The 11725-nt window shown below is 41.6% G+C and overlaps 1 protein-coding gene across 11 annotated transcripts in view; it reads right to left on the bottom strand.

Annotated features, from left to right (window-relative positions):
• CPEB3 (cytoplasmic polyadenylation element binding protein 3) overlaps positions 1-11725 on the bottom strand; it is a 139988-nt gene that overhangs the window by 9038 nt on the left and 119225 nt on the right. For all 11 annotated transcript variants that reach the window (XR_008320020.1, XM_053311560.1, XM_053311558.1 and 8 more), the window contains 3 exons: positions 9532-9650; positions 6740-6854; positions 5382-5563 (listed from right to left, as the gene is read on the bottom strand). Coding sequence is in view for 10 of the 11 variants with exons in the window: in XM_053311560.1 (XP_053167535.1) it covers positions 5382-5563; positions 6740-6854; positions 9532-9650 (416 nt within the window). In the remaining variant the exon portion in view is untranslated. The remainder of the gene's footprint in view (positions 1-5381; positions 5564-6739; positions 6855-9531; positions 9651-11725) is intronic.

Genomic DNA, 11725 nt, shown 5'->3' with positions numbered 1-11725 from the left:
AATTCAAAGAGAGGAGCAATATATTCCATCTTAAGTTCCCATTCGTGTTGCTAGGCAAACATGCAGCTTATATCATCAGCTAGGACATTGTCCAAGTCCTCTATGTGGATGGCTATTGGAAACACTTGGTGCCTGATGCACCAGTGGCAGAGTTGTACGCCAAGAGCACACAGAGTCTATGACACTGTTCCCCCTTGGCGATTGATGTAAGCCTGGGCAGTGGTGTTGTCTAATTGTACTTGGACAACTTTGCCTTGTAGTATTGGAAGGAAGGCCTTCATTGCTTGGAAGAAGGCCAGCAACTCCAGGAAGTTGAGATGTAGTTGGGCCTGTTGTGGGGTCCATTTGCCCTGAATCTGATGGTTCTCACAGTGGGCACCCCAACCTAGCAGAGACGCATCTGTTATCAACCAGATCAATGGTGATGCAGTTTTGAAAGGAACTCCCTCTAGGAGATTTCGGTCAGTTGACCACCATGACAGTGAGCAGAGTATTTGTGATGATACTTCCAGACGCATGCACTGACTGTCTCGGTTTGGATGGAAAATTGATAGAAACCACAGCTGTAGCTTCCTCATTTTCAGCCGTGCATGATGTATCACTGTATTGCAGGAGGCCATAAGGCCCAGTAGTCACTGGATCAACTGAACCAGTTGTGATGGATGCTATTTGAACCACTGAATTAAGTCCCTGATGCATTTGTATCTCTGTCTGGGTAATTAAGCTCTCTTAGTGTCCATGTTCAACACTGCTCCTACGTAACTGAGGACACATACTGGATCCAAGAGAGATTTTTCCCAATTGATCTGGATCCCCAAGTCTGGGAGGAGAGACAATACATACTGTATCTGCGAAAGTAACTCTTTTCGGTTGCTGGAAGTCAGGAGTTGATCATCTAAGTATAGGTAGATTGCAATACCCTGTGTCCTCAGGTGGGAGATCACAACAGCCATATACTTGGCAAACACCCTTGGGGCGGTGGAAAGTCCGAAGGGGTAAGACGCTGTATTGGTATACTTGTTCGCCTACAGTAAAGCACAGATATTTCCTGTGTTGCTCCCGTATACCAATATGAAAGTAGGCATCTTTCAAATCCAGTGTTGCAAGCCAATTCTCTTGATAGAGAAGTGGTAGGATCTCTTGTAACGCTATCATGTGAAATTTTCTGACGTGGACCCATTTGTTCAAGTGGCATATATCCATGATGGGGCGGATTCTGCCATCCCACTTTGGCATCTGAAAATAACAGGAGTAAAAACCCTTCCGTCTGTGCACCCACCGCACAGGGGTGATCGCACCCTTTTCTAACAACTCCTTCACTTCCTCCTGTAATGATAGGGATGGTGGAGTGAAATTCATTCCTGAAAAGTGTGGGGTCATCTTGAATTCTATGGCGTATCCTGAAGCTATGATCTTCAGGACTCAAAGTTATGTGGTTCCATGCAGGAGCATGGCGTGCCAGCTTGATGGACTTGTGTGCTGGTGGAAGAGGTGAAATGGCAAGGTTGTTGATGGTGCTCGCTTGCCAAGATGGCAGCATCGCTGATGATGGGGTTGGTGGGCGGTCCTGTACCTCAAAAAGTGCTTCTGTACTTCTGTCTGCTTGGTATGTTGGGACTGGGTGTTCTTACCCTTACCCTGGTAAGAATGTTTGTGGTAAGGATTAAATTGCTTCCTATAGTCCCAGCAATCTTGTTGCCTATAAGCAGGTTTCTGTCTGTTAGCGTAAGGCCGATACTTTGAAGCATAAGTGGACGTTGATGGTGTGGAGGTAAAAGCCTTTGCAGTAAATTTTTATTTTTTAAAGTTGCTCCATTGTGGAGTCAGTTGTTTCACTGAAAGGGCCTTTTCCATCAAAGGCCAAGCCTTCAATCTTCTCCTTCATATCACTTTGTAGGTTGGTAGATCGTAACCATGCATGCCTCCGCAGATTGACAGCTGCAGTTAAAGAGAGAGATTCCGATTCTGCAAGGTGTTTTGCAATGCTCAACTGCTGCCTGGTCAGTTCTGTTAGTTTTTCTAATGTTTGCTGGAATTTCTTTTTGAATTTTGATGTGGATGGGATACTTGAAGAAGAGTCCAAAATCAAAAGTAGCGTGTGCGCGGTAGTAGAATCTAAGCTTGTATTCCCATTTGCATCCTCTTTGACGAAGAACATCAGCATCGGCAGTTGGCAACATGGAGAAACTTGTTTCGACGTCGACAGTACTGGAGAATATAAAAGTCAATGTCAAGAGCGAGGATTGCGGCATCGGGGTCAAAGGAGTTGACGGTCCTTAGGTGTCGATGGTGCTGAAAAGGCAATCTGTGCAGGAGACAATAATCATGCTCTTGATGGGTGGTCGGCATCGAGTGGCTCTGTCTGTATCGGCAAGTTTCTGGAAGGGACAGCATCAAGAGTAGTCTTCAACATCAATTGTGACTTCGAAGGTAAATGCTGCAGAACTGAAGGAGATGGAGTTTGATCCTGTGTCAGGTCGATAGTTTTAGATTTCTTCTTCTTCAGTGCCACTGGGCAAACGTCAGTGGCTGCACGCTTAGATGGGGGCTTTGAAGGTTTAGGTGTCGAGCCAGATCCAGTATTAGAAGATGGCTGCAGGCTTCAAGTTGATGACATAGGCTTAGAGATCTTCAGTGTCGAAGGTAATGCTGTCGATGTTGATGGCGTGCGAGGCCTCAACGTCAAAGGTGTTGCAGGTGGCGTTTCTGAAGAAGAGATCGATGGGTGGGGTTCACCCAGAGTTGACAGGTTCAGGGCCTCAGAGAATGACAGACAAATTTTGCAAGTGGACACATTGTGTTTCTCTCCCAAACAAATGAGGTACAACTCATGGAGATCCTTAGAGGGGAGTTTCACTTTACAGCCCTTGCACTTCTTAAAGCTCTTTTTCTCCTCAGCCATTCCAATAAGCAAATACATTAGTCAAGTCCGTTCTCAAGGTCAAAAATGCCAGTCGTAGTCCATCAGCCAAACTGAGTCAAATATAAATGCCACGCGTTGTCCGTCAGCCAGAAATAGGTCAATATCCAGTTTACAGTCCGTTTTTTTCTTTTTAGATGAACTCACAAGGAAACAATAAGGCTGAAGAACTATTCCAACAATGGAGTGACAGACCGAGGTCCAAATGCAACGGTGGCTGGAAAAGACCTGAGGAACATGGCACCCAGCCTGCCTTTAAATAGCACTCTGTAGGTGTGGGAGAGGGGCTTGGACGCCCCGACGAGCTGCAGCATTGCTACTACATGGTTCCTGCGCAGGCGCAGAGGCCATACTTATGGATCTAGATGGATCTTGATCCAGATCAGCCCTGTTCATTCATTACTTCCATCCCATGGAGAGAGCCCAAGATTAGTACTGGTTTGAGAATTCTCCCTGGATGTCATAGCTGAAGGGACCAAAAATATGTTGTGAAGCATTCTTGAGCAATATTGTACAAAAAGCTATAACTTCCTTCCTACTGTGTGCTCCCCTTACAGAGGGGGATCTCGGTAGCTGGCTCCACCCCATACTGAACCAAAAGTGAGAATGGGGTTCCTACGCATGCACCATGGTCATGTACTATGTATGTACCCCATGACTAGGGCTCCCGACAGCCTGGAAGGAGCTATGCATGTAGAATCTCTTTTCTCATCTTCAGTATTCAGATGGCAGGAGCAGGCCTAGCCAGTGCAATCCGGCTCCTTTCTATGCATTCATTCTTTGTGTCAGGCTGTCTATGAGAGAATGGCGACTTTTATTCAATTCAGTTCAGTTTATTACAATCAAAGATCAGCACACAGATCAAATCCAGATACAAGAGTCCCGCAAAGTGAACATAGATACCAGTGCATGCACACACACACACACAATACAATTTAGAACTATTACATAAAATGTAAAATGGAATAAGATAAAATAAAAACAAAATGAATTAAGAGCCTTATTAACCATCTCCAACACACCAAATAAGGGTCTTAATCACAGCTGTACAGAATTTGGCCACCAGATGAGAGACATCGGTATACATCTCAGAAAGAAATAAGTTTATATAAAACTCATCAGAATTATTTGGATATCTAAAAACAAGAGGCGCAATAAATCTAAGACGCAGATCACGACTTTTATTCATTTATACATATATTAGTATTCATAAACAAATGCCCTCTTCTTATGAGAAGCTCCATACATGGAGTCGAGTGAGAGTCAATTTGGCTGGCTTAGAACTGCCAAGTAGTAACTCAAGACAAACAGTTCTACAGTGGTGTTTCACAGTGGCTTAAGTCACTGAGACCCAAAACAAAGTTTCCCTGCAAACCGTCTGAATTGTAACAAAATCTTACACTACAGCTGAAATCAGGAATGGGTTTATTTTATTTCGATCAAGAACAGAAATGCCTTCCTCCATTACTGAGAATAAAAGAGTTATTTGATTATTAAGTACAAACTCAAGATCCTAAGTAATTTGACATGGCATGTCAACCATCAAGTATTCTTCCATTCAAGTTACTGAATGTCAGGCAATGGTTGCTTTAAATTTTATTTTTAAGGAGCCTGGAGGATCTGTTCACTCCTATGGGAAAATAGCAATACTCAGATATTCAATTTACAGAGCAAAGAAATCTATCATTTTTGTGTCTGCCAAGTTTTGTATTCTCAATTTGGGAAAATGATCAGATCTGCACATAAATAAAGGCAAGTACATACAAATATAAATATGCCATTCTCATGGGAATTTGCTTAAGAAGAACACAGGCAGCAATAATATTTTGCTGTAGGGAAATTTAAAGCTATGAAGGAAATCTGCTTCAAAAGGAAAAGGAAACATTGTTTAGACCTGACAAACATCTGAAGCTTTGCTATTCTTTCCCCTTCCCCTATTTAACCATAATATCTTTGTCCAACTACTACTGTGCAGTTTCTTTTAGCTAGTGCCCATATTCAGAAGTGTATTCCATAAAAAGAAAACTTCCAAATGAAAAGTGCCAAAGAAATTCCATTAAGTCTTCACCTTTTAGAACATTTCCTTCTATTTCTGCAGACTTCTACAATTAGAAAGTTTTTAGAGTTAAATGCTAAGTTCTAACCTTCACTGCATTTTGAGCATTAGAGCACATATTGGACTCCAAAATCAGCAGACACACCAATACCCATTGTTCATCTGTAGGGTACATGTTGCACATGTGTATGGTTCCAGGTTCCATCTCTGGCATCTCTAGTCAAAAGAGATAAAGTAGGACTGGGGAAGTCATAGCCTGAGACTCTGGAGAAACACTCCCAGTCAGAGGAGACAATGTTGGGATAGGGTCTGACTCAGCACAGGGAAGCCTACTTCAACACCTTCAAATGCCTTCACACCAATGCAATGTCAGGACTATTAATCCATCTTGTGAACTTTACTTACCCGTTTATCAATGTCATTGTGTTGGAGCTGGACAAAGCGTGCACTAATAGCAGCAATATAGCTCTGCTGATTGGAGAAAGCCACTCTACCGGCACCTTTTGGGTACTTCAGCTCTGGATCTGTATCAATGCCAGCATAACAAACTCCTCCATACAAACGATCCATAATCATTGCTAATTCAACTGTGAGAGAAAATTACTATATGTTCATATAATCATATTAATTGGTACATGGTTTGCATGAATAGAAAGACCAAAATTTTTCACAGAATTACAGTACCCAAGGAACCTAACCAAAATGTAAAAGGATATACTATACAAGGAAAAACATATTACTAGTTTATATATTAGTTAGTAAAGCAGTATATAAACAAAAAGCTAGTACACTTCCTTTGTTTTATTAAACTGCGGAGTCTTTATGCAGTGAGCTCGTGAACTGGCCATGGAACTTAATTATTAATGCGAAAGCACAGTTGATATACAGTTAAAATAATTTAAAGTATATCAAATGAAAATTCATAAAAAACTCATATAAGAAATAATTCCTTTGTTCCACAGAAGTTCTGAATTCAGTATTTAAAGACATATATCACTGAAGTAATCCAGCAGTGTCAGCCTGAACCCTTAGTTGAATAATTTGGTTTATTTTCAGAAGAACAGAAAACAATCTCACTCAGAGCACTAGATCCTTAATGTTTATCAGACACTGTGCTAATTCATGATTTTATATGTGCTCTAAGCCAGGTCGAAAAATGAATAGTGTCTCACTGAAAACTAGATAACTAAAAAATGAATTTTCTCCATTTGAAAATGTAAGCCTTAATGTGTACTAAATAAGTAACATTTATTAAAGCATTTCAGTCTCCAAGGTAATAGACTCAAACTTAACACTATTTCACTACTTTTTAAAAACATTCAAAACAGCATGGCTTTGAATTTGAACTTGCAGAGCATGGCATGCAGAGGGAAGCGGCTTCACCCTCCCTTCACATCCATTTTCTGCTTAAAGTCATCTTTCCACAAACTACTTTGTGGGGGGCGGGGTGTGTGTGAGAGAGAATCACAAAGTAAAATATATGGGGTTCTCTCAGTTCCCCTTAACTTTCTGTCCATAGGTGAAAAAGTAGTTTGAAGAGGAAGATTTTGAGCTGAAAAGCAACAAAAGGAGGGAAAGGATTAAGCTGTCCCTACTGCCCAGATGCAGCCTGTCCAGGGTACTTTCAGTTTAACAAACCCAAACAAACATGGTGGGTGGGTGCGTATAAGATGAAGAAGCCTAATCAATTCACAAAATTAAAGAAATTCTGAGACACCTTTGAGACTTTGTTCATAATGCTCCCTTTTTCTATCTTCACTCACCAGCTCGGAGGGGTCTTGGAACTCCTCCAACAAAAATAGTTTTTCTGGGGTCTAAAGGTTGAGAACCATCCATTACAAAGTCACTGTCACTTAAATTCCAAGGTCGAATTTGCACCTGGGGGTGGGAAAGCAACATTTATTTTACACTGCCTTTTAAAGGCAACAGAATTCAAAGAGTCACATTTAATCCTCCCCACAGTTTTAAAAAACATAATTAGCCATATTAACACACTATACAACCAAAAATTAATTCTGCATCAGTATCAACCAGTAAGGTAGTATATTCTCAGTGTTTCAGATTGCAAGAACAGATGTGTTTCACTGGTGAAGCACTGCAGTAAACGTATCGGCTGTGCATAAGGCACTAGGCAACCGGCCCACAGACTGGTGCATCTCCCAGATGCTCACTACCACCACACCCTATTAGTCTGGCCTGGCCATTTTGAGGGAAGAAGTGAAGTGGAGACACCCAAACCAGGACCACCAAACATGCTATCAGCCTTTCAAATATGGCCCCTTATTCTCTCACACATACAGGTTCATGAAGTGACAACTAATGAAATATCTATGGGCCAGCATAATATCCATTCCGTTCTTGGGTCCAGACCATGTCTACCAACCACAACTTGTTAAACTGGTCTTGTAAACAAAAATGCTTGCTTAAATTTTGAGGAAAGACGTTCATCACCGTGTGGGAGAGTGACAAAGGTGAGTAAGCTGCTAAGAAATGGTGTATGGCTGGGCATTTCTCCACAGTGTCCCAAAAGGCTGAGGGCTGGCCTCTAGGTATCTGCATAATGTACCTACAGTCCAGTGCACATTGGCCCTCAGAACTGAGGGAGGTTAAGTCAGACAGAAGAGCTGCTGACTTACCTCGTGTGAGCCAAGATTAGAAGCTGGTCAGCTATGTGGAGGGCAATAAGACTGAGCAGATATACGAGCAAATAGAAGTGCATGAGGATTTTTCTGTTCCTCGAAGGACGTGTGTATAGCATCTGAATCAAATGCCAATTTCTTTTTTGTCCCTCCTACCATGCCTTTTAAAAAATTTGTTGAAGCATTGCTAACAAGTTTTCCTGCTTAAATGTTTGAGATGGTGCAATTAATTCTTTACTTAGGCTAAGAGGATTGCCCATGTGGAAAGTATCGACTTTGCCCAGTTACAAAGCCAAATGGCTAAATGTTTGGGACAAAGCCTTTGGATTATGTAATAACGCCATAAAGCATGTGAATTAGGGAAAGATATAATATATTGGCCACATCAATTCTGTTTTCATTTATTTATTCACCATCTTTAAGCATTTGAGATGAAAAAGACTAAGCCCCAGTTCATACGTGCTAACATCCCCCATATAGAGCACTCTGCTGTGAGTGCTTTGCAAGGGAAGCAACCTATGAGTTCGACCATCCATGCCAGTGCCTAATCCCCTGAAGACTCTGTTCCTACAGTTTCTCTCTCCCTCTGTACATATGTGAGCAGAGTCTACTGGGAACTGGGCATTAAGCCTTGGCCCATATTTTATTTCTCCCACTCAGCTGCAGCCATCCCACATGGGAGATTTTTAAATACATGAACTGGGGCAAAGAGTATTTTGGAACAATTCTTAATATGCATAACAGTTTGAAGTTGTAACTAAGACACAGGTCTTCTAAAATTCACATAATCCTACACCAAGAAATCCAGCTTACTCTATACAGGTACACTTAAGATGTTGTTGACTTGTTGTTTTTATCCTGCTTCTTATGTGACATGGCTAGTTTGCTTAACCATTTAGAGAATTCACCACTCATGTCTGGAGCACCACAGGAATTATTAAGCAGAAAAGCTGAAATAGTATTAGTTTTATGCAGGGGCATCTTAAAGTATTGCAGTGCCTGAGGCAAGGTGCAAAATGAGCCGTGAGTTTGGAGTGGTTTAGAAATGTGTTAAATAAATAATAAGTAATAAATAAATAGGCCAAGGCAAAATGGCCGTGAGGCAAAGTGAAAAATGGGTGGGGACCAGCCCCCTTTCTAAGCTTTGAAAGTGCCTGGGGAACAGAGAAGGTTGCTAGTAGCCTCCTCTTCTCTTTGGGGGCTTTTAGCAAGCTTTGCATGAGTGCGAGAAGAGAGGCACCCTGTAAGTTCTGGGAAGACTGGATTTATCCTAATGAGCTGCTCTGGTGGTAATGTTTGGGGGGCATCCTGATGCCTTGCTAGTTCCTCAATCTGCCACCTGAGGCAACTCTCTCATCTTGCCCCAATTGGCTTGGCGGTCTCCAAGTCGAAATAATAACTGGCCCTTCATTCTCGGCCAGGGCCAGCCTGACCGGCAGCTGAGAACCAAATGCTGCAGAAAAGCTGAAGGACAATTTAAAAACAAACAAACGACAGGCTGTCCCTGTTTATAAGCTGTCTCTAACTGGTGTGCATCCTAATCCAGAGATATATGTGCACCTATATGTGGGCATAGAAATATCCACTTATTTCAGTGAAGGAAACTGATCTATACATGCAAAGGAATGCATATAAAGACTGCACTGAAACACATGGGAAAGCTTTTTCAAACAGGAATGTGCATGCATCAGAGCTCAGGCATCTGGATCAGAGCACTAATCCATTACATAATGGCAAAGGAAATGCCAGCTTGAATATTAAATTATTTTGACATTTATTTATGTCTTGCTGGGCTCTTACTATCACTATAAGCTAAAGCAGTACAGTATGTCAGGGTAACAGTCCAAGTAATAGGGCACTGCTTACAAAAGTATTTGGGTTCCATTTATTAAATGACAATATGTTGGTATACTTACTGGTTTGTCCTTGATAGTGGGACTTGATACACATAAGTAAAGTTTTCCATCTTCTTCCAGACAGGCATCTATCAGAGCTTGCACAGAGCTTTCTTCCTGGAATAGCAGAAAGGCATAACCTTGGGAAAGAACAAAATTACAAACAGGAATAAAGTCAGTAAATATGAATTCTTGAAACACGCACGATACATCTTTCTCTCTCACTCACACACAGAGTCTTAAAAACATTTGTCAGTTGATTCAAAGCATGAATCAAAAGCATGAGGAATTGTGTAGATTTCATGTGCATCAAAAAACTGAGGGATGCAATCTGTTATGCCTCACAACGTACTGACCGTCACAAAAGAACAGTGGAAAGAGGGTGGCCTGGAATGGTGCTGGGAGCACCCAACAGACATTCTATGCATTTATAAGTTACAGAACACAGTCTTATGTCAGCAATGCAGCCCCTACCACCAGCATCCTAATAGTGATGAATGAGACCAATCTTTGTCCATTTCACAACATTCATCTCTCACCACTAGACAGCACTGATACAGCCTACTTCTATCCATTTCATTCGTATAGGATCAGGCTTAAACACACACACTCTCCCTTTCTCTCTCTCTACACCCCCCCCCCATAAACCTGATTCAATCTTCATCTCCTCTCCCGCCCCCCACCCACATTCTCTGATTGTATGATGTCCCTGATTCTGTGCACTTCTAAGGGTCCTCCTGTATTTTTCAATAGGACGCTTTTCAAGATTTGTGTTCTCTAACAGCCATAACAAAAGGCAGGGCTCAGTAGTAATATGTAAAATCAGACATATGTAACAGCTTTCCAGTACTTAAAGGAGCACTTCACAGATTTCACACATTTTTATCTCAGCTTTCCGATTCTTCAAAAAGCCCATTAGCTTACCAAAGTCAAACAAGCTAATAAAACAACCCAGAGCAATAATATGCAATCCAAACAGTCAGAAGAATGAATTTATTATATCATTAAAATATTGCCACTATCCACATTATGACACAAAAACAGAACCATCACTTACAAAACCAAATATACCGCTAAAAACTAAGCGACAGAGCAGCTAAATGCCTGCTCAAACAGAAAAGGATTTCTACAGTTGATGAAAATCCAATAAAGAGAAACAAGATGCACCTCTTTAGGCAGAGAATTCCACAGTCTAGGAGCAGCTGCCAAGGCGGCCCTATCCTTTATCTCTGTCATCCTTACTTCAGCTGGCAACTGAATCTTCTAAAGAACCTTCTCAACTGATCATGGGGGACAGGAAGAATTGTATAAAGATGGTCCTTCAGATAACCTGCTTCCAAGGGAATGACCAGCATCTTAAGTTGAACTGGCAGCCAGTTAACTTGATATAATAGTAGCACTGTATGCTACACAAAACTGCTGCCAGTAAACATTCTGCACCCTGAAGCACATTACAATAATCCAGTTGAAGTAATAAAGCCATATGTCAATGCAGACAAATCTGTATTCTCCAGGAATGAAGCACTCCAGGCTACTGCTCCCACCTGAGAATCTAGTAGTAGCACCAGATCCATGAGCAGTTCCAAACTGCAGACCTAGCCTATCAAGCCAGAGCAGGCTGAACATCTATCACTAGATCAGCTGCCTTACTGACCAGTGTTCCCTCTAACAGGGATTCCCAGATGTTGTTCACTACAACTCCCAGCCAGGGCCAGAATATTTGGCGCGCCCTAGGCAAGGCTAAGTAATTGCACCCCCCACCCCACCCCCACCAAAAAATCTCAACTTTGATTTTCAAAAAACAGATGTTTTGTAGAAAAAATGAAAAGCACAAAACTTGAAATTGCTAAATTTATTTTAAATTGCAAGAATAGGTAATACATCAATTTTTGATTATCTTTCTCAAATACTTGGGCTTGATTCCCCATCTAGCTCTTCGCACGGATAGTCTACCAAGGTGATCCAAAACAAGGCTAGAAGCTGGATTTAAATGGCTTAAGATAATAAGTTTTATCCAGAAAAATGGTGTGGCAGTTTGTACGGCCGGAGACTCAGGTACATCAAGTGTACACGCGCCAGAAGTCACAAACAATACTGGCTCCCTGGCAAGTGCACCTGCATAATATATCTTTTTGCAACTATGTGTTTGTCAGATTTACACTTTAGTGGTTTTCAGATGTTCAATTAGGGTAGGGTGAACGTGAGCAGGATGGAG

Source organism: Hemicordylus capensis, chromosome 3 (assembly GCF_027244095.1).
Source record: "Hemicordylus capensis ecotype Gifberg chromosome 3, rHemCap1.1.pri, whole genome shotgun sequence".
In the NCBI taxonomy this organism is placed as follows: domain Eukaryota; kingdom Metazoa; phylum Chordata; class Lepidosauria; order Squamata; family Cordylidae; genus Hemicordylus; species Hemicordylus capensis.
This window is presented reverse-complemented; position numbering and strand designations above follow the sequence as displayed.